The following is a 27,683-nucleotide window of genomic DNA, read 5'->3' as shown; positions in this document are numbered from 1 at the left end:
GTACAGAACTAAATAAACAAATCTGGTGGAAAAATTACACAGACCTACAAAATTGAAGGTCAGAAAAGTTTTTCCCAAACTTTATGGTGGTTTGATATGAATTTGGGGTGCCAATTCCAAAAATGGTATCAGTTTTGCCCTATCACGTCTAGTTTTGGAGATATAGTATAGCCTCTTTAGTGAATGGTTCAAGCAGCTTTCTCATGAGAAAGCCTACACCATGGCTTCCTCATGAGGAAGCTGCTTGAACCATTCACTAAAGAGGCTTCACTTTATCTCCAAAACTAGACATGATAGGGCAAAACTGATACCATTTTTGGAATTGGCACCCCAAATTACCCAGGAATTGGTGTAATGTTTAAGGAAGCAAAATGTGTGTTGGCCTGTGTTACCTAACCAGTTGTGACCAAATAGGTCAAATCTTTCAATGTATCTATAAGAAAAGTTTCATCAAAGAAAAATGGTGGGTGATAGAAAAATTCATATTGCATATTTGAATTCAGCATAAAAAGTTATGTTAGAAGCACTTTCTTTGTTCCATATACCAAAATCCAGTTCACAAGTAGTGTCCACATAGAGCCTGATAATGTAAGAAAGAAGAGCAGGAATAAGGGAGCATTAAATGATGGCCCACTGCAGTCTCATAATGCAAGGAAGAAAAGAGGGCTTGGTGTGGAGTTCTTGAGCCTGATGAGGTAGGGGAAAAAGGGAGAAAATGGAGAGCTCAGTGGAAAAGGAAAAAAGCAGCAAGGCACAGGTAAGTAGTGGCCTGGTGCAGCCTGATAAAGAAAGATAAAAAGGTATAACTAGAGCCCCTAGTTGCCAGATTTAGGGCGCAATCCTAACCCCTTATGTCAGTACTTTCCAGCACTGACATAAGGGCAATGAAGCTCCAAGGTAAGGGAACAAACATTCCCTTACTTTGAGGAGGCCTCTGTGAGTGACACCCAACTGCAGGATGTCCCAATGTCCCCATGGTACCGCTATGCCAGTGCTGGAAAGCACTGACAGAAGGGGTTAGGATTGCGAACTTAGGCTGCAATCCTAACCTCACTTTCCTGGGAGTAAGTCCTATGGAACACAATAGGACTTACTTCTGAGTAGACCTGGTTAGGATTGTGCCCTTAGCTTGACAATGTAAAAAAAGAAGTAATAAAAAAGAGCTAAGTGTTGCCAAGTTCATCCTGAAAACAGGTGACAAAAATAGAAGGAATGAGGGAGAGCTCCATGTGGGGATAAAAAGAAAAAAGAGAGAAAAACGGAATAAGACACAGGAAAGTAGTGGCCAAATTGAGCTAGATACTGTAATACAGGAAAAAGGGGACAAAACAACCACATATGGTCAAAAAGAAACTGAGGGCCCAATCCTATCCAATGTTCCAGCACCGGTGCAGCTGCAATGCAGCCCAGAGGCAAGGGAACAAATGTTCTCTTACCTTATAGAAGCCTCCATAACTACCCTCCCACCACAAGATGCAGTGCACATACCATTGGCAAGCTGGAAAGTTGGATAGGATTTGGCCCTGATACTTTAAGAAAGAAAAGAATGTAAAAAAGAGCTTGGGGGAGAGGAGGAAGAATATGGGAGAGTTTAATGACAAAGAAAAAGTAAATAAGGCAAAGGTAAGTGGTTGTAAACAGATCCTGATTGTATATGACGGGAAAGGAAGAATAAAAAAGAGCTAAGCATGTCAAAACTGACAGCCTGATCCTATGAAGTGCTGGTACAGTGGGGTTGCAAGTCCCATGCTGTATCCAGCACTGCAACTGAGCAGGCAGGAGATCTCCCTCCTGCATGCTCAGCTGAAGAAATGTCTTCTGCTCAGGGAACAAATGTTCCCTTATGCCATGTAGCATCCCAGCCTGCTCAGTGGGTTTATTCTGTTCTGCACCAGTTATTTGGTGCAGAACCAAGTAGCCCTATTTAACACCGGCAGGCCTGGGACGGGGTTTGAATGCAACAGACACCTGCTCCATCGCTCCCTCCTGGGCCTGATACACCATCCCCAACCCCTTTCCACCTCCAGACCATCCTCCCCTCGGCCACCCGGCACATTTGTTGGTGGCTTTAAGGCAGAATATTGTGCCCACAGGATGGTCTAGGCCTTCCCAATAGCTTAGCATACCCACTGAGTGCTGAAAAGTGCTTTACTGCACCTTTATACATCCAGAGATGGTGCTGTAGCCACAGTGCTGGTGCTCCCAGCCCATAAGATCGGGCTGAGCCTGATAATAACATCAGGAAATGGAGGAGGAATGAGGGAGAGTCCTGTGGCAAAGAGATGCTCACAAGAAGTGGCCACAAACAGCCAACAGAAAAGAAGGAATACAAAAGAGCTAGATGTGGCCATACTGAGCCTGATAATGTAAAAAATGAAATAAGAAATGCAAGAGAGCTCAGCGTGTCTAAATTGAGCCTGATAATGTAGAGGAAAAAAGGAATCGGACAGCATTAGTGAAAGAAAAGAAAAGGGAATAAAAGACAGGTAAGTAGTTTCCTAACTGAACCTGCTAATGTATGAAAGAAAGGAAGGCATACAGGACAACTAAGCAATCGCTAAATTGAACCTGAGAATGGAAAGAAGAAAGAAGAAAGAAATTGCAGGTAAACTGTGGCTAAATTGGGCTTGATAATGTAGGGAAGAAGTGTTGGAATAAGGGAGAGCTCAGTGATAATGAAGAAGAAAAAAAGAATAAGACACAGGTAAGTGTTGGCCCAGCTGATCCAGATAATGTCAGAAGGAATAAAAGAAAGCAAAGCTTGGCCCAATTCAGGGCCCAATCCTCTCCAATTTTCTAATGCTGATGCAGCCCCAAAATAAGGGAACAAATGCTTCCTTACCTTGAAGAAGCCTCCATGACTACCCCCCTCACTTCAGGATGTCCTTGATGCTCCATTGGCACAGCTGCATCAGTGCTGCAAAGTTGGATAGGATAGGGCCCTCAGTGTGGTAATGTAAGAAAGAAAAGAAGGAATCCAAGAGAGCTAAGAGAACCAGGTAAAGTATGAAGAAAGAGAAGGGATACCAGAGCTCTCAGTGGGAAAGGGGAAAAATGGAAAAAGAGAGAGCTAAGTGGTGGACAAATAAAGCCTCATAATGTAAAATGAGGAGAGAGAATAAAAAAGAGATGAGTGTAGAGAAATGGAGCCTCATAACATAGGAAAAAACATGGAATGAGGGGCAAGAAAAGGAATAAGACACAGGTAAGTGTTGGCCAATTTGAGCCTGATAAGGGAAGAAAGAAAAGGAGGAATAAAAGAGAGTTAAGTGTGACAAATTTGAGCCTGATAACGTAGGGGAATAAGGGCAGCTCAGAGGGAAGGGGAAAAGGAGAAAGAGACACAGATAAGCAGTGGCATTACAGAGCTCAATAATGAAAGAGAGTAAACAAGGAGTAAAAGGAGGCTAACTGGTGGGAAAGGATAAAAGGAATACAGGAGAGATGATTAGCGGCCAAATAGAGACTGATAATGCGAAAATAAGAGAAGGAAGAAAAAAGAGCTCAGTGTGGCCAGTTTGATCCAGATAACGTTGGGAAAAAGGAATCAGACACAGGTAAGTAGTGACCAAATTAAGCTTGATAATGAAAGACAAAAAGAAAAGAGTCACATGCACTAGATTGATCCTGATACTGTAAGGAAGAATAAAATAATAAGAGAGGGGCAGCCCAATTCTGAGCTGCCCAGAGCGCAGGGCTGCTGAGGTGCTGAAAATGGCTGTTGCACAGTGGCACACCTCTCCAGCCCTGCACCCCAGGACAAAGGCCCACAATGGCACCCCCTCCAGGATGTCACTACCCCCCATGCACAAATCCGCCCCCTCCACTTACCTGAAGCTTATGGAGCCTCACATGACAGTAGACTGCATTGGGCAAGCTTCCTGAGGCTTCCCCAAGACATTAAACTAAGCACAGTTTCCAACCCCACTGGGAGCCTCAGAGGAGGTTCCACGGGGTCCTAAAGGCTTGCACCCAGGGCATTTGCCCCATTGTCCCCAATGGGGGGGGTGCACTGCTGCCGCAGCGCCAAAAATGGCTGCCGCGGCATCCAATGCACAACTATGCAGCCACTGGCAGCTCCCTGGGAGAAGGAGATGTTCATCCCCTTCCCCTGGGTAAGGAAAGTAGCCCTGCAATGGGGCCACTCAATTCTGTGGTAACCCTTGGGCTGCCGCAGAATGAAAGAGCCCTGTGTTGGGCTGCGTGGTCCGACATGGAGCTCAGGATTCAGTGGAGTAGTGCTCCACTGTTTCCGCCCTCTTTCCACCCTGCTCTTTCCCCCTGCCACACCTCCTCCCCACCCTCCACCTGCCTACCCCCACCCCAGAATGCTTCCTCCACGCCTCTTCCCACGCCCCCACCTACCTTCCCACCACCTGGTGGTTTGGGCAACCACCAAGCGGCAGAGCATCGGCTATCCCCTGCTGGCACTGGGCTACCTCCTAGGACTCAGCAGGTGTTAAGCCCTGCAAACGTGAGCCAGCGTGCACTGCATAGGATTGGGCCTAGAGAGAGTTATACAGACTACTTCACAGCCTGATAATGTGGGAAGAGGAAAGAATGGGAGAGCTGTATGGTATGGGGGAAAGGAATAAAACACAGGTATGTGGCGGCATACTGAGCCTGCTAATGTAATAAGGAAAATGCTGAAAGAAGAGAGTTCGGGGTGAACTTAACAAATTAAGGGCACAATCCTAACTAACTTTCCAGCACTGGCATAGCTGTTCCAGTGGGGAATGTGCTGCATTCTGCAGTTGGGGGGCAGTCATGGTGGCCTCCTCAAGGTAGGGCAATGTTTGTTCTCTTACCTTGGAGTTGTATTGTCCTTATGGTGATGAAAAGGGAGGATGTTGGAAAGGAGGGAGAATGGGAAAAAAGGGCCAAGCAGTAGAAAAGTGTGATCATGGAAGAGAGAGATGGTGGGAAATGGAAAAGAAGGAATAAAACTGACATAGGATGAAATCCTAACCAACTTTCCAGCACTGACATAGCAGTGCCAATGTGGTATGTACTGCATCCTGCAGTGGGGAGGTAGTCAAGGTGGCCTCCTCAAGCTAAGGACATGTTTGTTGCCTTACCTTGGGGACTGTATTGCAGCTAAGTCAGTGCTGGAAAGCTGGTTAGGATTGCGCCCATAGATGGACAGAAACTGTGCAAGGGAGGATGAGAGGCAGAACCGGAAGGAAGGAAGGAAGGAAGGAAGGAAGGAAGGAAGGAAGGAAGGAAGGAAAACGGAGACAGAGGGCAGAAGAATTGTTTTTAAAACTCAGATCTGTTTGTAATCTGAAGCAGAGACAGGAGAGGAAATGGGGAGGAAAAGGAAGTGAGAACTCCTCCATATGCAGAGAGACTTTAACACATCTGCAAATCAACATTTTCAGTTCTTTCCAAACCAAAAAAGGAAGGTGGAAAAGAGAAGAAATAAATGAATACAGGACAAGAAAAGAGCCCTGTGAAAACTACTGTCTCATGCCCCATTTTCAAAACTTCCTCTGTCTTCCTCTAGTATTGTGGAGATAGGGGTGCTGCTGTTTTCATGGCATCCTTGCTGTGGTTGTGGGGAGGAATTTGTGTCTAAACTTTTCTTGGATAGAGGCAAACACAGCCAGGCCTAAAAACCTTCCTAATCTTTGCCTTACATGCCTCAATTCTCCCTTGTCTGCAATACAAACTTCTTATAGGGTGCTCACTGTTGCTCCAGCTGGATGACATCAAGGATGGCAGTTCAAGCAGTCTCTGGCTGCTACCACCCTAACCTCTTTCTTGGAAAGGTCTACGCGCAGGAGATGAGTGAGGGAAAATGTAGCTCATGTCTATGTGACCAATGTCTATATGGTTACGTTGACTCAAGAAAAGCGTGGAGATATAGAATATATAATTCATTTCCCTTTGACCAGGAATCATACTTGACACATGCTTGAACAGGCACTTTCAACATCATATTCCTCCAAAGTCTTTATTCCTGCAAGGAAAACATTTGTGACATCACACAGTCTTGATGCTTCTCAAGTTGGCCTTCCATTAAAGTTAGCAATGGTGTTGCTGGATAAAATGGACAAATGTACTCTGGATAAAAATGGAAATTCTTTGATTAAATAAAAAATAGTGATTATTTTTTTCATTGCTTGTTGTCTTATTAGATGTTTCCTACCTTCTTTGCCTCACAGAACATGAAATAAGTTCCCCAATACACTATGTTAATGGATCACTCAAAAGAGAAAAGAGGTTCTCATCAAGTACATATATTATGGTCCATTCAAAATCCTCCTGCTCAGGCACACAAGTTGTTCTCAGAATTGACTTACTCCAGTTGCAGGGAGGAGAGCTGTGTGGACTTGCTTTGCTTGGAAGAAGTGATTGACTCTATGTCTTCCTGTGGGACAATTAATCTCAAAAAAGCTTTGGCAATAAGAGATATTTGGATAAAAAGCCAGAGTAAATGATAGTAAACTCTACTTTCTGCATTGAAAGCTGGTTATTAGGATTCTTGAAGCACAGAGTACACTGTAGTTCTGACCAGTTTTCTTCGACCTTGGGGTTGGAACCTCAGTGGACTTGCAAAACCTCAGTTGTGGGGTTGCAGCAACTTATGGGAATGAAGAAGGTTGAAGACCACTGGACTAGAGCCCCACTAGGTAAAGGAGGAGGCATCCAGTATACCAGTTCAGGTACCAGGAGATTGCGTCCGAGTCCTGATCAGGTTCTTCACAATTGGGCTAAAATAGCTTTCACTAGTGCCAGGCTTCGTGGTAACTTGTTCTGCTCTCTCTTATAAGAATATTTTGCTGCAGTGAACAGTGCTGGGAGGGCATAATGGGGTAGGGAGTGGACAGGGGACGGGCAGCAATGGGGGTGGGTGGGCAGATAGGGTCCTGGGAGGGGACAGGATTGACAGTGAGTTCCCAATCTCTTACTTATTTATTAATTGGGGTCATGGTACGAGAAAGGTTGTAAACTACTGGCTCAGATCATAATCACAGAATGCTACCCCCCTCCCCCCCCCCAAAATAAGGGGAAAATAATTTACCAGGCTGTTTCTTTTAGACTTGCCTGACCTTGTCAATAAACATCTGTTAACTAGCTTAAAGTGTGCAAAGTAGATTATAATGAGGGAAGCTTTAATTTCTACATCAAGATTTTCTTTAGCAGATTGGATTTGCAGCTTGTCACATCTGAAAGGCTAGCACGACAATGTAACTTTTAAAAAAGTTACATTGCGCCTGCTTCGGTTGGCCTCATAGAGAGGCCAGTCCTGCATATCCCATTTAAATCCTAGACGTGTAACAATATCAGCCTTCTCATTGGCTACAGACTTACCTAGCAAGAAGGTCCTCTCCCCCCATTAGGAGACAGCTAGAGTCTAAGGATGCAATCTCTCAGGCTCCCAGAGAGGGCAATCATTCCCTCCAAACTATCCAGAATATTTTGTTTATTGATTAGGTTGTGAGGATTTCAAAAATGCTGCTAGTTTTGGCATAGCATCGATAGTTCAGCCACAATTTATGAAATTGTACAATACGATGTGTATCACAATGCATTAGAGCAGTGTTTCTCAAACTGTGGGTCAGGACCCACTAGGTGGGTGGCAAACCTTTTTCAGGTGGGTCCCCATTCATTTCAATATTTTATTTTTAATATATTAGACTTGATGCTACCATGGTGTGTGACTGCATTTGGGGAAATATCATAGACTTGTGCTTTTAACAGGCTACTATGAACTCACTTTTAACAATGATAGTAAATGAGACTTATTCCAGGGTAAATGTGGATGGGATTGCAGCCTAGGATTGTTAAAACTCTTCCTGCTTGATGATGTCACTTCCGGTCATGGCATCACTTCTGGTGGGTCCTGACAGATTCTCGTTCTAAAAAGTGGGTCCCGGTGCTAAAAGTTTGAGAAACACTGCGTTAGGCAATAGGTACAGACACAAACTTTAAAAGTTTTGATGATTAAAAAAACTAAGATTAACCATGGGAAGCAGGGCCTCTGAATTGTATAAGAAGCTTTAAAAATTCAACATAAACAGCTTTTTGTTACATGGTGTTATTCTTGAAGAGGAAACTGAAAGAAAAGTCAGGGTCCAATTCTATCCAGCTTTCCAGCACTGATGCAGCTGTAGTGCATCCCCAAGATGAGAGAATAAATATTCCTATGCCTTAAAGAGGCTTCCATGACAGCCTCCCCCCCTCCCCAATGAAGGATGAAGCGCATGTCCCATTGGCATGGCTGAATTGGCACTGGAAAGTTGGATAGGATTGGGTCCTTAATCTACTAGGTGCAGTCTAAAATACAGTTAGCACCAACCATGGTTGGGCATTCCATCTGAATCAATCCAATGGGTGCTGCGTTAGTCTAAAGAAGGGATGATAGGAAATAATAGATGAAAGTATATATTTTTGTTGGATATTAGTGTAGGACTATGAAATCTTTGGAGTTTTGCATACCTCTTTATCAGGTGAAAACCATGCAAATCCAGTCCTGGAGGACTATGTGCAGAGTGACCAGATGTCCTCTTTTTCCAGGACATTTTAGCCTAGTGTCCTCTAAAAGAACTTCAATGTCCTTCTTTTCCCTGTAAGCAGGCCCCTGCAGGCAGCACATAGCCTTCTTGTAATTAATACATTATATGTAATACAGTTTTAAATCTAATACATAATCTAGTGTTTTAATTAACCACATGAAATCAATATACAATGTACAAGTGTTTTTAGTTTTTATTTTATGTCCTACATTTTTCTTACATGCCTTGGGGGAGCTTGTCCTCTTTTGCGGTTATGATAACTGGTCACCCTATGTGTAGCTTACAGCACAATTCTATGCATGCTTAAAGTCCCACTGTGGTCAGTAGGGCTCACTACCAGGAAAGTGTGTGTAGGAACTGCAGCCTTATAGAGCGATTGAAGATCTTCTGGATAGAAAATAAAACTATTTTGTGAGGGTACTGCAGAAGCTAACTTTAGGGTTAGGAGGGTTGGGGATGCCAAGCACTGATGGCCTGATTCCAGAGGCTGTTCAATAATATGGGATCCTCATTAAGTTGAAAGATGATTCGTTGTCATTTTGTTTTAATTAATTAAATAATAGTGGTGCAGAAAACAGATACAAAATGTAACTCTGGCCTTCTGAGTGAGTAAGAAGAGGGGGGCTGATCAGAGCCCAACTCAGGGCCGAAGTTAATTAGCTTTATGCCAGGACTGGAAAAAGATTACAGATTCCTGCAAGCTATCAAGATGAGACCAAGCAACACACCACCTAGGATTTTCTAGTCTAGGTCAACACAACAGGCGTCATTATCACTTTCTTATCCGGATGAGAGTATGTCTTCAGATTTCAGCCATTAACAGATAAAGGACATGCTCTTTAATAACATATTGGGGATCCTGCGCAATTAGAAGAGCGGCCTTGAGATCCTGGCTGTTCCATATATTTCATTTTTATGAGTAGGAAACCAGAGTTTTGCCAAGCGATGATTGCAAAGGGGAGAAAAAAAAAAGATTTTGAAGAGATCCTGCAAGGAAATGGAGAATAAGAACAAAATTTAGCACCTAGGAGTGAGCTCACAAGCCTGTGCCCTTCAGCTCTAAAGGAGGACAAGGAGCAGCAGGAGAAGGTACAAACAGGCAAGCAGAGCACAGAGACAGAGGAACAAAACCATAAGGAGGATGCTGAACATCATAATGTATTAATCTCAGGAGCAATCTAGCTAAGCGAACGCCAGCGGCAGGCAGAGGTGTGATTTCTCTGAGCTGCTTGAGCTTGGGCTCTTGGAGAAAACTGGTCAGAGAGGTTAGTTTTGGATGATGCGGTGAACTTGAATACCCAGCTCCTCCAAGAGAAGCATCTTTGGTTTGGATTTATGAGTGTGGAATAATTTGTTTAGGGCAACAAATTGATCCCAGCGTTATCAAACTCTTCTCCCACTTTGGATGGCACAAACATTCTGAGAACGATGGAGGAATTAGCCTACATGGGGAGCCTGATGGCAGCTACTCTTTGTTTTTCTTTTTTGAGTCTGGTCTGTGCTTTGGTAAGTCCATTCTGCTTGGGGTTCTTTGGTCCATTTTGCTCCCATTTGTTCATGGTGCTGCTTTCATGGGCTTATGGCAAACATACAGCTTAGACACTGGGAACATTCATTGCAAAAGCACCACCAAAATGTATTGATTGGTTGGTTCAAAACATTTAAATAACAGTTTCTCAATAAATGGACCTGTACAGAACAAATATGTTCTTTCACAAGTCCAATTCATTTCAGCATAGGTTATGGGAAAAGCACTCCCATGGTCTTGTGCAACTCCTGCTCATTTCCGTGGAATTCACACATGGTGTTCCTAGTGGAGTGTGATCATTGACCTATCGTAGAGTAACTGTGAGTGCCCAATGAGATATTTAAATCAGACAATGGAGTGATGAATTAATAAGACTAGGGGCACAAGCCTAACCAGGTCTACTCAGAAGTAAGTCTATTTTGTTCAATGGGGCTTACTCTCAGGAAAGTGGGGTTGGGATTGCAGCCTAGTAATAATTCTGTTTTCCCACACTTCCCTAATTGTGTTTCTCCTCCTCTTCCTCTCTAAAGTAGCTGGATTGGCACCACTGCTTCTGCTGGAATGTTCGATAGTGTGACCTGGTCCTGAAAGTACGTTAGAAAACATAGTTAAGCTTTGTGGTAATTTGCAGGGAATTTTGAGTGGGACATCCACCATTAGCACCAGGAGCACTTGTTCCACTCAAAATTCCCTCTCCCACAAGAAGAGATTATTACACCCAAAATGCAAAACAAAACAAAAAAGCTTTCATTTTGGAAAGGATTAAAGATCTCTCAGAAGGAGAGCTAAATATAGTTTTAAATACCCTCTTGCCCAAACACACACACAGAACAAGCAACCATAGGTTCTAACAAGCTAATTTCAAATCCAGAATTTAACTTTGAAGTCTTAACACAAACATATTTGTGTTGACAGGTTGTGGCTGGTTTGTCATTGTGCCATCATGTCAGCCTTGCCTCTGATCAGTGACCATTAGATGTTAAATTAATGCTGGAAGATTCAGAAACAGTTTACATAGCATGATAACATGCTGACAAGCATGAACTGTGACAACTTCTGTCCTCAGCAAAAACAACTGGATGCTGTGGCTTTTTTCGAAGGCAGTATTCACCACTTTCTCTTACGAGATGCAAGGAATATAGGAAAGCTGTCATTTTCTCAGTCAGCACAGGGACAAACGGCAGGGATTTATTCCACTCTGAAAGAGGAATATGAGGAAAGTGAAACATTACACTGTGTAACACAAAAATTATGTTGAATTTTTAATGTTTCTTATACAATTCAGAGGCGCTTATTCCAATGGTAATGTGTGTGTGTGTGTGTGTGTGTGTGTGTGTGTGTGTGTATTGTTGGTATCATCAAAACTTTTTTTAGTAAGCCCTATTGGACAAAATAAGACTGACTTCTGAGTAAATGGGTGTTGGACGGTGCTTGCAGCAACAGACTGACATGACAACCCCTTGGGAAGCCAGTGGGATTATTTCTTCCAAAAAGCAATGTACAGCGCCCTCCACAACTGGGATCAAAACTGCTGTTGGGCAAAGTACTAAGGTCCCCCCAGCTCCCACCAGTTTTGTCGCATTTCACAGCTCCTTGTCTTGCAAATTATTTTTTTTTAATCTGCCCCGTATGATGATGTCTAAGCTGACAGTGTGGGTGAGAAAGGAAGTGGTGGGGAGCTGATGAGCGATGCTGGCGGGCCTGAATGCAAAGCCAGCACTTTTGGTTCCACTGGTTCTCCATCACAGTGTTGTTTGCAGGCCTTCTGATTGCAGAGCTGGTACCTGTGAGCTTTAGCACGATGCTGTCAAAAGCTGATGAAGAAAAGAGTGGTCTTGTTCTTCACTGGGCCGCAAATGGCGCTGCACTTCAAGGTGGAAGAGATAAATGACAGTTTGTTAACAGGGTGACAGGGGTCACAAGCTGGTGACAGAATCCTGAAGGCTTTAACAGAATGTGAGAAACATTCAGAGGTCCAGAGAGAATCTTGGATATCCCTGTCCATCAGTGGCAGCTTTCTGAACATCCCTCCTCCCACCCCAGCCTTTTCAGGTGTGACTTGTGGCATCCTTGAATGGTAACACCAGGTTTTGATATGATGCTGCGTCTGAAAAACTTACAGCAGTTTAAAAACAAAACCTCAAGATGATAAAGCCCCAGAGATATCAGATTCATCCTCCACGCTTCCAGTTTATTTCTTTTTCTTTCCAATCAAATCCTGCATCCTATTCTGAAAGATGATTAAAGCAGCCAACATAAAGGTGTAAAAACAATAAACTACCCCTGCCTCCAACCGCCTTTCCTCTATTGGCATACCTGGGGGGCTGGGGGGACAAATGCCCCAGGGTATCACCTCGTGGGGGGCACTACCGTGACCCACTCCCCCTCTGCCTATTTTTCCCCCTTGATAGGTCCCTTTGCAGGGCCTTAGATGGCCTTCTGGGGCCTCTAGAAAGCCAAAAAACGTCACTTTTGGTTTTCAGCAAAAACCAGAAATGATGTTTTTAGGCCTTCTGGAGACCTCAGAAGGCCTACAGGGCTTACCTCAGAAGGTGTACCTCACAAGGCCTAAAATGGCACTTCTAGTTTTCGGTGAAAATCAGAAGTGATGTTTTTAGGTCTCCAGAAGTATGGGGGGAAGGAGCAGCATTTTGCAGTCCTGTCTCCGGGCAGCATAGGGACTAGAATTGCAATTGCTTTCCTCCCTCTGGTGTCTCCTTTGGTTCGATATCTAGACCATTGTTAACTGTGGGTAGGGACCCACTAGGTGGGTCGTGAGCCAACGTCAGGTGGTTCCCCATTCATTTCAGTATTTTATTTTTAATATATTAGACTTGATGCTACCATGCTATGTGACTGCATTTCGGGAAATGTTGCAGACCTGTACTTTTAACACGCTACTATGTATATTTTTTAACAATGATGGTAAATGGGACACTCCTGGGTAAGTGTGGGTAGGATTGCAGCCTAGGATTGTTAAAAATGTTCCTGCTTGATGATGTCACTTCTGGTCATGACATCACTTCTGGTGGGTCCTGACAGATTCTCATTCTAAAAAGTGGATCCCGGTGCGAAATGTGTGAGAGCCACTGGTCTATGCCAATGCATTCTGGGGTGACAATAGAGGAGCAAGAAATGTGGAAATGGGTCTTTAAAACTATGTTTGCCATTGGTTTGGTATCCACTGATTTTTTTTTTTTTAATTCACTAGAGTTCTGGAATGGAACCCCAGTGCATAACGAGGCAAGACCTGTATACGCAAGAAAGGGGTATCCATAGACAAGGTCCTGGGCTCCCTAGGTGTACAAAAATAGATTAGTTTGTAAATGAAGAGAAGAATAAAAATGGAAACAAAGAGTCTGATGCAGACTGAGCATACTCAGTGGCCTCCAGTTGGAGAAAGTGGGAGGAAGAGAGACCAGGACTGTATGCATCAATTACGGGTAGGGAAGGTGCAACCTTCCTTTGCATATCCCTTTTGTCAGATTCTGATTGGCTGTGATGCCCCTGATTATATCTGCTATTTGGAACCCAGGGCTTCCGCAGGACACTGTCTTTCCAGGCAGCTGCAACAGCGATGGACATTTCCTTATCATTGATAAGCTTATCAGCCTTCTCAAACTGTTCTATGCAGATGGGCAGTTTAATTGCAGCTGTCAATGTTTGGGCCCTGCTCTGATTGTTTTTTGCTCTCTGGATTTATCTGTCACCGCTCTTCCATTTCCTGACAATTTTCCATGGGCACTGAGCCAGAAAGCAAAGCAATCTCGTAATAGCCCCTGGACATCTTTTTAGTGCATCTGATGGTGCCCTAAACATAGTACACCGTATATTAAGTGTACATCTCCAGCTTATGCTTCTATTTCAATTTCCTCCTAGATTGTTTGGCCATTTTCTGTTCCTCTGAACATGTTTTTTTATTTAAAATTGGGCATTTTATTATATCAATAGACCAGGGATGGGCACTCCGCTTGGGATGACTCAACTTGAGTCATCAAAAACAGCTTTTTTTGTTGATTCGAGTCATGGATGTCACTGACCCGACTCGACTCACGGCTTGGGGCCAACGAGTTGAAAAAGCAGTTGGGACTTGAAGTGACTTGAATCTCAACTGTCATATGTGTGTGTATGTCTGTTATCTTGCTTGCTTTCCCCCCCCCCCCCGTTACCATGTTGTGCCAAAGACCTCATGAGCAAACTAGAAGCAGGAATTCTGAAGGACTGCTGCAACAGACAATGTGGGAGGATAGGTTCCAAGAGGTGGGGGCTGGGGAGGTTGAGGGGAGGAGGAACGCTTTAGTTTTCACTTTGTTTTTTCGGTTGCACTTGACTTTTTTTTAATTTTTCCAAAAACAAAAATAACAAACACACATAACATAACACATAATACAATACATAAACACAGTATTAGAGGGTGCAAGACATCATACCTCACTATAACTAATAAATCACTACATATTAATCCAATTCCTCTTCTATGTTAACCTCTTAATATCATTTATCATTTATCTATCATATCGTATAATATATCATATATATAATACATTCATCTAAATACCCTATCTTATACTTCTACAACTTTATTTTCAACCAAGTATAAAATAATTTTCATTATTACTCAGTCTATATTGGTTTCACTGTTGATCCAGGCTCTCTAAAAATCTGTCCATTTCCGCCACAGTCATTATTTTCTCCATTAATTCATCTTTCTTTGGGATCTTCGTGTCTTTCCAGTATCTAGCACATAAAATCCTCACAACAATTATAATCCAATATCTAACATACTAAATTCTAACAACTTTTAATATCCTAATAATTACATATATCATTTCTCTATCTATAGCATCCAAAATTAATATATCCTCATTACTAAATACATAAACATATACGTAAACATCCAAAACAATATCACCTAAAATTAATTCTAACTCATTAAAATTATCCTCTAAAAGTCTAACATCTATTAATATCAAGCTAACTAAAATTTTTATACATATTACATATCACCTATAAAACTTGTATAAATTCTCATTGTCATCTAATAAACTTTAATTTCTAACATATAAAATTAACACATTACTGTCTTTCTTTTTATCTATTCCCTTGTCTCCAATCTAAATATCCACTGGTCTGCCAAATCTCTTCTGTTCTCTAGAATTTAACTTTCCATCTTTTTTTTCTTATAAATTTCACATGAATTCCTCTTAACAGATCACGGTTTACTGTACTCACTGTTCTTGATAAATCAACATCTTGATGAATCATCTCCTTCACTTGATTATTCCAATCTATGTCCATTGGTTGAAGTTTTTCTTCTTCCTTCACTTGATCAATCCAATCTGTATCAATTAGTCAAAGTATTTCTTCTCCTTTCTGGTCTGGTGACTTTTGAATCTTTATCTTCCAATCTATCTCCATTAACATTGTCTCTTCCAATTTTTGGTTTGTCCTGTCTCCAGTGCTTTGGATTTATCTACCATTTCTTTGCTCTTTTGTTGATCCCCTCCTTTTTGTTGCATATTAGACTCATTTGTCTAATTAAGATTTCCAGGCTAATTTGGATTTGTAAATATTGATTTGCTTGTTGCTTCCCCATTTCCAGTATTTTTTCCATTATCCTTTGTTTTTTCTCATGTGATTCGGATATAACATCTTTGAGGTGCACACTAAGATCATCTAGTCTAGTTAATGCATCCAAACTAGCTTGAACCTGCAGATATTGATTTGTTTGTTGCTGTCCCATTGCCATTAATTTCTCTGTATTGTCTTGTATTGTGTGCTTCCATTCTTTCCCTTTCTGTTCCTCTTGTGTTAGTTTTCCCAAGCTGGACTCCGGGGCAGGAGAGCTCCTAACTTTCCCTCCTTTTCCTGTTATCCTTTTTCTTCCTTCTTACATCTTCTTTCTTCTTACTTGTCAAGTCCTGTTCTTGTCCTTGTAGTATCCTTTTTAGTCCACTAGATGTTCCTAATGTTCTTATTTCTGTTTATATCTTATTTCTGTTATTTATATCTGTTTCTATATCAACCGCATTCCTTTCCAGGAGATAATCAAAGGAATGTAAACAATCAACCACTTTTGCAAAACACAAAAATATGCAGGTCACCAGCCACGCTCTCTACAGGCACTCCACCAGCTCTCCACAGGAAAACAAAACTGAACACTCCACAACAATAATTGTATTTCAAGATGGTTAATTTGTAATCCAACAAATTTTAGATTTATAAAGTTAGAGTTATGCACTCATATTTCCATAACAAGCTCAGCAGATCTCCAAAGCTTCTTCTCACATCAACAAACAAATAAGCAGAGAAAGCCTCCCCCTCCTTCCTCATCTCCCAGGAGGGGGAAAGCTTGCCCCTCCTTCTCCTTCTCTCTGGCAAAAGTGTAATCAGGCAGTCAATTAATGCCAGACACACAACAGGACAACACTCACTTGATTCTTTCAACTTCCTTTCCTGCTTAATTTCAACATTGAAACCTCACCATCACCGACATCAATGACTGGGTTCCCTTGGAGAAAAAACAGTCCCTGGCTGTACCCTTCTTCTCCGAAACTGTACACCATCTGTAGGATCAAGGCCTCTCCTGACCACTGATCCTTGGATCTCATCAGACCTGCGATTTTGGGAAGAAATAGTGTGCTTTCCAGGAGCTCAGAAAAACACGACTACTCAACCACCTCAGGCCCCGCCCCCGACTCGTTTCTTAAATGACTCGTGACTCAACTCGAAATGACTCTAAATTTCTTGCAGGTTAAGTCACAACATCTGCGTGCTATGGCTCACGAGTCAAGTTGTGGGATTGCTGACTCAGGACTTGACTTGCGACACGAGTTCTGTGCCTTGAGCATATCCCTGTTCAATACCCTTTTCAAACATTCTAAACCAGATATCAATGCACAAATATTTATTTATTTGCTCTGTTTCGGCCAGGGTCCTCAGGATGGATCGTGTTTTGAAAGAATGCCTTACAGTCTAATAGATGTGTAATGCAAAACTAAAAAGCAGCTGGCAGGTCTAGGCCCAGCATCCTACTTCCCACTGTGGCCAACTGGGAAGCCCACAATGAGGGCATGAAAGACAAAACCTTCTCCTGCCATCTCTCTCCTATATATTGCCTCTGATACTGGAGATTGTATGTAGCCATCATGACTGTTTGCCCAATGGCTGCTAGTCACCAGTGTCTATCAATATAAATTCATCTTCCATGAATTTGGCTAATCCCTAAGTTCAGTGATTTTCAACCAGTCTGCCATGGCACATTGGTGTGCTGTGAATGCTCCATGCTATATGAGTTTGGGGGGGGGGGGGATCGGCCATTTATTAGTAGGGCCATTGGTGGATGCGAGCCCTCCACCAGTAGTGCAGTGTGCCTTCTCAAGTGTAAAAAAACTGATGATCTGCCTTGACTTAGCAGCTTGTCAGTGAGTCGTGAGATGGAAAAGGTTGAAAATTGCTGGGCCTAGTTGCTGTATGAAGATTTAGTTCCCTTTGCCCAACCTGAATCTTCCACCAATTGCCTGGCAAAGGAAGAGAAAAGTGGCAATTTTTGGTGCTGTGGCCAAAGCATAAGACAGTTCTGGGACAGCAAGAACCCCAACAGCAATTGGTCCCATCCAGGCCAATGGAGGGGGCCTCATTCTCTCAACTCTGCTTCCTCCCTTTGTTTGGCAGGTGGATACAGACGACGTTCTAACCAAAGAAGAACAAATGTACTTGCTGGATGAAGCTAGAGCCAAATGTCACCAACAGATACATGCCCAGAAGGAGACAATCAAAGGTGTATCTGCTTTTTCGGTGTCACTAACTCTTGGTTGGGGGCCAGGTGAAAAGTGTAACAGGTTCATCTTTCTGTAAAATATGAAAGTACCGGTATATTGCTGATGCCACGCACAGCCCAGAGAAGCCCGATGCTTGTTAAAGACTGTCCCCTGCTGGAGGCAGGAAGCTGGGCTGGATATTCTGGGATACTTGCTTTGTTTTTAGGGCGCACCAGTGCCTTCTGTTTGCTATTTTATTCTGCCTGTTCTATGTCAGGTGTGATTAGATTAATCATTCTCAATGTAGAACCCACATCAGAATTACCAGCCTCCAGAGAAGGCATGTCCAGAACATCAATTTATGAGAAGTACAGGGAGGGGGGTAAGACCTTCTGAGGGCAGGTAGCTCTTATTACTGAAGCACGTTCTGGAAAGGCTCATCCCATAGTCCTGCTTATTTTGATGACTTCCTTCAGAAAGAGTTTGGACCAATTCCGATTCTTCTTGTTTTGAGATCAATTCAGAGGGTACTGATATATTTCTGCAACCCCATTCACTTGCTTTCATCGTTTTAATTGTTTTAAATTTCACTTTTATAACTAGTTTAGGTTGCTGTATTCCTTGTGTCCCTGGGATAATGCTGTGTCCTGGGACAGAATGAGTACTCAAGGTGTCAGTGTGAACAATACTAAGTCTTTAAAATTGCCCTTAAAATGCTAGATGCAAGGGAGTTGCAACAGGGTGCAGGTTTGTTGTTGTCTTGCGTGCTCCCTGCCTCATCTGGTGGGCCACTGTGAGGTACAGGAAGTTAGAGTAGATGGGCCTTTGGCTGATCCAGTGGGGCCCTACTTAAGTTCTTAAGCCAAGTTTGGACCAATGTAAGGGAGGTACTTATATTCAACAGCCCATCATAAAAACACACTAGAAAGATGATACAAACAAAGTTGTGAACATTAACATAAGAACATAAGAACAGCCCCACTGGATCAGGCCATAGGCCCATCTAGTCCAGCTTCCTGTATCTCACAGCGGCCCACCAAATGCCCCAGATTAAATTTGGAGAAGTAGACACCTTCCAAATATCCCTCATGCTGCATTTGGTCTAAAACTTCCTTTCCTAAGATATCCTACTCCCACCCTTCCTGGCTGAGCCTCCCATGTGAAATACTGAGATAATGTGTTCTTTCCTGATTTAGATGGCAACTGTTTGCCCGAGTGGGATGGGATTATTTGCTGGCCTGAAAGCATCCCAAATGAACAGGTGGCTGTCCTATGTCCAGACTATGTCTATGACTTCAATCACAATGGTAGGTCAGGTTTTGCAACCATTAGTCTTAGATACTTTTGCAGTTTGGTGGCAGCAGTCTGGCAAACAGGCTATTATTGTCTGGCCTTGCTCCTTTACAGAACCATCAAGCAAAGCCATTTAAGTAATTTTAAGCTAATACACTCATGAACCATAAACCAGGCTCTAGGCCTGGTCTTTACATGCACAGAGTGAGGTGGGACCATATTACTTCAGATTGAGGGGGGGGGAACAACACCATTTCTGAACACCTTTATTTATGAGAGCTCCCTGCAGTAAAGATGTTTACTTAGCCAGGTAGATAAAAATTTAGCTCAACAAAGAGAAGGGTTTTAGGTCTGATCCCTGATGTGCTAGTTTTCTGCTTGCAGAGGGGCTTTTTCTTTAAAAAAAAAACACACACACACACACAAAAACATGGGTGGTAGTGATGGCTGGCTTAGCTTGCTGGAAAGCCAGGGTGACAATTCTAAGAAGGGAGATATTAGGACACAAGCCTGCCTTGGAAACCTCTTACTCTGCTTTGGAAATGGCCCCTAATCCCATTTTGTAATGGCTAGTTGTGGTTCATCATTGGTCAGAGAAAACTATTTCACTCCAGCCCCCAAAACACTCACTGGCATTTCACTGTTGAGCCTTGCTGGCAACTTTGCTTGTCAAGTTATTCTTGTCAAACTGTTATTTCAGGTCATGCCTACAGGCACTGCGATGTGTTTGGAAATTGGCTGCTGGTGCCCAACATGAACAAGACATGGGCCAATTACACGGAATGTGCCATATTCTTTGCTCCAGAACGGCAGAGCCGAGAGAAGGTTAATTTCTTTAAAACGATGAATAGGGAAAGTGAGGAGTAGAGTAAAAATAGAGGCTTGTGGATTTTAGAGAGCCACTTCTTCTGGATGTCACATAGGAAATGCAAGCAGTATGTCTTTTTTAAAGGCCAATTAAGGAATTGTGGTGGGAGGAGAAAAGACTACTGATGGTTTTTATCAATGAATAACCACTTCACCCTCCTGGCTCTGGGTTCCTGGTCCAAACATAATCAGCCATAAGCAGTCAAACTGTGACTCTGAAGGAATAACCTATGCAAGAATTTCTCTCTCTCTTTGCCCCCAGGAAGTATTTGACCGCCTGCATATCATATACACTGTTGGCTACTCCATCTCCCTCGCTTCTCTGGTAGCTGCCATGTGCATCCTTTGCTATTTCAAGTAAGGAGGAAAGATGCGACTGCTTTTTTGTCCCCTTCTCCCCAACCATGGCCCTATTCAGCTGCCCAGCCCAGCAGCAAGGTTTGGTCTTGAAAAAAGAGAGCTTACTGGCGCTCATATCCTTCATAGATGTCTCAGTATTACAGCAATACCTTGCACTTTCATCGGGTTAGAGACCAGAGCATGGACGAAAGTAAAAAATGGATAAATGTAAAAGCATTGCCTTATTTTGCTTGCAAATTTATTTTGGCCAGCAAAAAAATGTAAATAACCCAGCCTGAGGGCGATCACGCTCCAGTGGGGGTGGCGCACAATCACTCCGCATCCACTTTCCCTGCTGCGCTGGGGAGGCTGCAGGAGGTTTGGGTAAGTGCACCCAGGCCCCTGCAGCCCCCCACCCGAGCGGCGAAATCCTGGGGATCGCGCCACTGCCTTCCCCCCACCCCCTCTGCCTCCTCCCTCCGCCCCTGCAAAGACTTACTGGCTCTGAACTAAGAGCTCAAGCCTAAACAGGTCTACTCAAAAGTAAGTTCTATTTTGTTCAATGGGGCTTACTCTCAGGAAAGTGTGCTTAGGATTGCAGCCTAACTACTTATATAAACACATGCAAATGCATGTGAAACCTAAATAAACAGAAATATAGGTTGTGCCTCGTTATCCACTGATTTGACTCACCACAGATACTGGGGTCCACCTTTAGATGCCTTGTAACAAGGAAAAAAAGCTCCAAAATCCCATTTCCTACCTTTGCAGTGTTAAGCCGTACTTGTTGCAAGCCTCTTAGGGTTAAAGATAGCTTTAAAGACCCACTTCTGGGTTTCTTGCTCCTCCATTGTCTTCCCAGAATGCATTGATGTAGATGCTATACCAGCTGAATGCAGTATAGCATCCATGCATTCTGGGGTGACAGTGGAGGAGCAAGAAACTGGGAAGTGGGTCTGAAATAGGACAAAAGAGAAAAGCACATGGACAAAATTTGAGATTTGTTTATAATTGAAAATGGTTCAAACAACAAAGTGATGAAAGTCATGTAGTTGAAAGTCAAGGTATTGCTGTACCTGGAAGTCCTGCCATCTAATTCCTGATATGTGGGATCTACTTGTGATATACCGTATAAGGAAAGTCACTCAGCCCATGCTCAGAGGAACTTTTGTTTTTATCGCTTACATTGCAGGCCTGATCTGTGGCTTTGAAAAAAGATTCTGGACTAAGACTAGGGTCCTAGTTCCAATTAAGCTCTTAAGACAAGCAAAGCATGGGGAGAAACCTTGAGTTTGTGTGTGTGCTTTTCACCTACATGGGATCATCATGTACATTTTAGGCGACTCCACTGCACTCGGAATTATATCCACCTTCACCTCTTTGCCTCTTTCATCTGCCGAGCCATGAGCATCTTCGTGAAGGACCTGGTGCTCTACTCCAGCTCGCGACTGCAGAAAGCACAAGAGGGTGACTGGGATGCTGAGTGGTTGACCTTCTCATTGGGACCCAGGAGTCAACTGGTAAGTCCCAGAGTGGTGAAGAGGGCACACGCCCTTTGGCCCAGGGTCTCATTTGTAGAACGAGACACACCTTAGATCAGGAGTGCTCAATAGGTGGATCGCGATCTACCGGTAGATCGCGAGGCAAAATGAGTAGATCGTGGAGTGCCGACCCCCCCTTCAGGTGCCTCTGGGAGGAAACGCCGGGAGTAAGGCCCATTGTACTCAATGGGGCTTAGTCCCAGGTAAGTGTGGCTAGGATTGCAGCCTCATAGCCTAATCCTAGGCATGTCTACTCAGGAGTAAGTCCTGTTATACTCAGTGGGCTCAAGGTACACCAACATACATTGTACACATGTTCTATGTTATGATGGTGCGAACATTGTAAAAAAAACTCTGGTAGATCTCCGGGCCTTGCTGGGTTTCAAAGTAGCTCTCGAGCCAAAAAAGTGTGAGCACTCCTGCCTTAGATCATCTGGAAAATATGCCCCATTAGGCTGCTATTTATTTTCACATATTTTTTTATACTTGCCTTTCCTCCAAGGAGCTCAGGGTGAGGTAGGTGAGGCTGAGAGAGAATGTGACTGGCCTAAGGTCACCCAGGAAGCTTCATGGCTGAGCAGGGATTTGAACCTGGATCTTCCAGGTCATAATCCAACTCCTGAATCACTACACCATCCTTGCTATTAGGAAGTGATGATAGCCTCATTATGCTGAGGTCTTCTATGTTTTACTCATTGGTAGGTCTGCCTACAAAAAGTCATCTTACCTTGTAACAGAAGCTGCAACATTTCCATTGCAAAGTGAGCACCAAGCTCTAATCTGGCCTAGATTCCACTGACAGCTACTGTACATTTGTGTTTCTTCATTCTGCCAGGTGGGCTGCAAGGTGGCTGTCACTGTGTTCCTCTACTTCCTGGCTACCAACCACTACTGGATCTTGGTTGAGGGGCTCTATCTCCACAGTCTGATCTTCATGGCTTTCCTCTCCAACAAAAGCTACTTGTGGGCCCTGACGCTCATTGGGTGGGGTAAGCATAGTCTAGTTCACTCTCCATCCTCTGTTCTGACAATCATCTATTCAGAGATCCTCAGGACTAGAAACTTTATGCGAGGGGATTGCATGGGGATTACACTGAGGGGATTGAGTCCCTTGTATTGGGAATTGCCTCCTTTTCCTTGCTACAAGAAGCTCCCATTCCTTTACCTATTTTCAACTATGTCTTCCCCCCAAGTCCACCTCTGGCACAGAATTTGAGGGGAAGAGTGCCACATGCAGGAAGTCACCACACCCCCCACTGCTCTCACATATCTCCATACTGTCCCTTTTAAGATGTCAATGGAAACTCAGACATCTTTCTGCTTGCTGTTTGTTTTTCCTTCCAGGGTTACCTGCTGTCTTTGTGTCTATTTGGGCCAGTGTAAGAGCATCTCTGGCGGATACGCAGTACGTACTGACCATACTTCCTTTTTAAAAAAGCAGTATTTTCATGTAAAAAAATGAAAAACATTGCGATGAGCTTGTAGTTTGGCAGGATGAATTAGTGAGAAATGGGTTGAAATTGCATAGCCTTGACTAGCTCAAGAACAGATTTTTATTTGGGGGGGGGGGGATCCATGCATGGATCTAGTTTATTTATATTTATTATTTATTTATTTATTATTTATTTGTAATAAATAAATATATTTATTATTTGTAGTGCTCATTTTGTGGCATCTTTTTCTGTTGTATTTGCTGTTCTTTTGGCTTTTCAGTGAATTTTTTAAATTAACCTGCGGCCCCTTGAGAAGGGCCGGATATAATTTTTTTTTTAAAGCAATGAATAAACAACCACTTATACTGTATTAAAAAAAGAATCTCCCTCCCCGCTCCACCCCCCAACTTCTTACTTATCACCCAGGAAACTGTTCTGATAAAAGCACTGATAAAAATCTGTGCAGAAGGATTCTAGCTTCTGCAGCACATAAGGACAAATTCAATTAACACAAAGTTTGAGACCAAGTAGACTACGGCTGCAATCCTAACCACACTTTCCTGAAAGCAAGCCCCATTGAACAAAATAGGACTTACTTCTGAGTAGACCTGGTTAGGCTTATGCCCTAACTCAGTTAAGTCTTGCCTAAGGGGGCCAAACTGCTCTTTGCAAGTGATGGACTTAAAAAAAACAACTGGAATGGTCTCTCTTCTTTTACAAAAAGCAGCTGTGTGGCAGAGGAGGTTGTGAATTGGGACTGTGGTGCATGGAGATGTGCAGATTTGACATCATTCCCCTGGGACTATTAAAATATTTTGGAACCTAGTCATTAAATTGCTGAGCATTTTGTACCTCCAGGGGCCAGCACAGCAACCTAACATGCAAGCTATGACATAAAGTAATGAAAGCATTCGGGACTCTGTAGCCGAGTCTCAAAAGGGTCTGGGGGATGGGATGGACAACACACCATATGGATATGGGCATTTTTGTTCACTGCAGCCTCTCTCAATCAGATGCTGGGACCTCAGTGCTGGAAACATGAAATGGATCTACCAGGTCCCTATTTTAGCAGCGATTGTGGTAAGCCAGGCAAACAGAGTGGGATAAGGGAAGACTGGCATAACAATGTCATTGCACTGTCATGGGGATGTGCTGAGCTTATATGGGGCATTCTTGTTGGTGGTAGGTCGACTTCTTCCTCTTCCTCAACATTGTGAGGGTCCTTGCTTTAAAACTGTGGGAGACAAATGCAGGGAAATTGAATCCCCGCCAACAGTACAGGTAGGTGGCTCTGATAAGGCTGTTTTGGCATCTTTTCCATGAATCCTTTAGACAAAAACCCTAATCCCTACACGTAGTGTAAATCTAAGTACTGTACAGGTAATAATAATAATTAGGTATTTATATACCACCTTTCTGGTCATCAAATTGCTCCTCTGACTTTATTCAATTAAATAGATCCAATTTGCCACTTTAGTGCTGAGGTCTGGTCTAGAGGGTAGAGCTTCCATTTGCCTGAACATCCACAAGGTCGCAAGTTCGAGGCCACCGGCACCGTGCGACCTTGAAGCAGCTGACAAGCTGAGCCAAGTTATTCCATCTGCTCTGAGCATGGGAGGATGGAGGCCAGAATGTGAAACCAGATCAGAAAGAAACATCTGAATGTTGTGGCTCTTGAAAGATAGAACCTTCTTCCAATTGTAAAAATCCCTACGGGGATTTAAATAGCCTGCCTATGTAAACCGCCTTGAATAAAGTCTTGAATAAAGACCAAGAAAGGCAGTATATAAATACCTGTATTATTATTATTATTATTATTATTATTAATAAATGATTATTTCATTACACTAGATTCCATTATTCACCCCATCTAGTGGCTGAATGTGGTATAGCAGTGCTTTTCAATCTTTTTCATCTCATGGCACGCTGAGATGCCATGACTAACATCACTAACAACATGGCCCCCACTAACAACATGGGCTTGCATCCCCTAGTGGTCCTAACAAATGAAACTCCCACAGCACACCTGCATACCATCCATGGCACACCAGTGTGCCACAGCAGTGGTTGAAAATGGCTGACTGCAGTATAGCACCTATACCAATGCATTCTGGGGTGACAATGGAGGAGCAAGAAACCAGGAAGTAGGTCTTTAAAGCTCTTTTTCCACTGATTTGGTATCTACTTATTTTTTTTAATCCACTGAGGGTTCCAGAACAGAACTCCAGAAGATGAGGCACAACCTGCAACGAGAAAGAAGGGGACAGAGAAAAAGAGGGAGAATAGTGCTGAGCTAGAATATTGGGGAGTGGGAGGAGCAGAGGCTGGCACATCATCGGGTAAGGGGGGCAGCATTTGGGATGCCACTTTAGGCATCAAGAGGGTCTTAGGTCAGCCCTGCTGTTAAGACCATACCTTTTTGTGATCAATTACAGTGACTAATTCATCAACTATCCCCCCACTCTTCAGCCTCTGGTTTCTTTCATGACAATGATGGTTTCTCCCCAGCATTGCTTTCCCTTGCTTCTCCTCATGAACTTTTTTTAACAACTCACAGCTGAGCAACAGCCTATGTAGAAAATGGCATGATACTCTGGGAATCTTTTTCATTTCAGGAAGCTTATGAAGTCTACCCTGGTTCTGATGCCACTCTTTGGGGTCCATTATATGGTATTCATGGCCATGCCTTATACAGCTGTCTCCAGCACCCTGTGGCAAGTACAGATGCACTATGAAATGCTCTTCAATTCTCTGCAGGTGGGTCGTTGTGGTGCTGAAATCTGCGATTCCCTCTTCTTGAGGATTACTTTTTCATTTGTTGCCTTGTCTCTTTTGGCAGGGCTTCTTTGTGGCTTTAATTTACTGCTTCTGTAATGGTGAGGTGAGCAAGTATTCCATTCTTTTGACGTGTGTATGAATATCTAACATGGTTCCTCTCTACATTTATTGAGCATGTACGGAAATCTGTCTTGCATCTATCACTACATGGAGACCCAGCTCTTTCTTTGGCCAGTATTTCCACTCGGAAAAACAGGCATTTCTTTGGATGAAATATTTCATTTCAGAAATGAAAGATTTCCCCACAACTCATGCCTTAGGACTCAACATCTCTTAATCCTTTATGACTGGGAGTGGAGAGGGATACTCTCAATATTCATAGAAATACTTCTGATTGAGCAACCTGGCAACAAAAATAACTGGAATGGAGGCCACTTTGACCCTAGTTCAAATTCAGTCCCATTGTACTCTCATAAGCAGGCAGGAGATCCCCAATGCATCTTTTAGCTCCCACTTTCCTTCTGAGAAAGGAATGAGCCTACAAATCATTATGTGAGGGAGGTAGCTATGTACTCTTGCTTCCACCAGATGGAATCTGTAACTGTCTAGTAAGAATGAAGTGGGAAGACATGACAATGAAGGCCCTCCCCTCCTTGCTTTTCTTTTCTCACATTCTCCATTAACAGCCACTGTACCTGACTGCAGCTGATACAAGGTCCTCTGTGTCTGCCACTTGGGTCCTGTTCTTTGAGAATGACCTCCTAGTGACCATTACATCTGGTCATCATGTAGCTTTGATGATGCTAGTGATATGTAAGCAGATATAAGCGTAATGAATAAAGAGGAACATTGGAGGCAAAATGTGAGTTTTATCAAAACAGGGTGAGAACCAGTTCATGAGCTGTTATTGCTCATGAATAAGGGGTGCATGTGAAAGCCTGATCCACATTATGATGTGGATCATATCAGCTTTGATGGTCTGACTTTATCCCCAGGTACAAGCAGAAATTAAAAAAGCCCGTTTCCGAAGGAACCTGGTGTTGGACATAAAGCAGAAGACCCGAGTGACCAGTACTGGAGGGAGCTACTACTACGGTGGTCTTGTGTCTCATACTACAAACAGCATCAGTCTGAGTATAGCTGGCTGGGGGGTGGCCTCTGCAGCAGCAGTAGCTATGCCTCTGGGTGGCAAAAACTGGCTACTACATCTAACCTCCAGCACCCCTGCACCAGAATACACCCCTGGCTCCTCCATATCAGATAGATCTCCAAGCCAAGAGATTGCACCTAAATCCCTTGGAGAAGCTTTAGGGAGCTCTCCCCACCCAGAAGGAAATTTCAGCCTGAAAACAGAGCTGGAGACAATGCTATAAGAACATGAAGAATGTCACCAGATGGAGCAGTTTCAGACTAAAGTGCCAGTAAGCAAGAAAACTGCTAGTTTCAATACCAAGGCAGGTCCCATTGGAGTAGTCAGGGTTTATTCAATAAGCTACATCCAAGCCATTCCAGAATAGGCCACTGGAAATGTAAGGCTTAGACTTGAATACAAAAGCGTTGAGGGAAGCAGACATCAGTTAGCTGGGTTGTACTGCTCTGCCTAGTTCAGGGGTTTCAAACAG

The 27,683-nt window shown here is 43.3% G+C and overlaps 1 protein-coding gene across 1 annotated transcript; it reads left to right on the top strand.

Annotated features, from left to right (window-relative positions):
- Nucleotides 1–715: 715 nt before the first annotated feature.
- LOC136652339 (parathyroid hormone/parathyroid hormone-related peptide receptor-like) lies at nucleotides 716–27,434 on the top strand. Its single transcript, XM_066629275.1, has 13 exons — nucleotides 716–757; nucleotides 17,725–17,830; nucleotides 19,007–19,117; nucleotides 19,804–19,928; nucleotides 20,233–20,327; nucleotides 21,649–21,829; nucleotides 22,686–22,839; nucleotides 23,195–23,255; nucleotides 24,297–24,363; nucleotides 24,470–24,564; nucleotides 25,899–26,040; nucleotides 26,123–26,164; nucleotides 27,057–27,434. The coding sequence occupies exons 1-13, from the start codon at nucleotides 716–718 to the stop codon at nucleotides 27,432–27,434; spliced, it is 1,599 nt and encodes a 532-aa protein (XP_066485372.1).
- The last annotated feature ends 249 nt before the right edge of the window (nucleotides 27,435–27,683 follow it).

The sequence above is a fragment of the Tiliqua scincoides genome, chromosome 5, assembly GCF_035046505.1.
Source record: "Tiliqua scincoides isolate rTilSci1 chromosome 5, rTilSci1.hap2, whole genome shotgun sequence".
In the NCBI taxonomy this organism is placed as follows: domain Eukaryota; kingdom Metazoa; phylum Chordata; class Lepidosauria; order Squamata; family Scincidae; genus Tiliqua; species Tiliqua scincoides.
This window is presented reverse-complemented; position numbering and strand designations above follow the sequence as displayed.

Excerpts from the sequence above, each read along its gene's own strand:
- LOC136652339 (XM_066629275.1), top strand. The coding sequence starts at position 716 with ATGGAGAGCTCAGTGGAAAAGGAAAAAAGCAGCAAGGCACAG. Across the intron at positions 20,328-21,648 it reads TGCATCCTTTGCTATTTCAA|GCGACTCCACTGCACTCGGA; the intron begins GTAAGGAGGAAA and ends TGTACATTTTAG. Across the intron at positions 23,256-24,296 it reads GCATCTCTGGCGGATACGCA|ATGCTGGGACCTCAGTGCTG; the intron begins GTACGTACTGAC and ends TCTCTCAATCAG.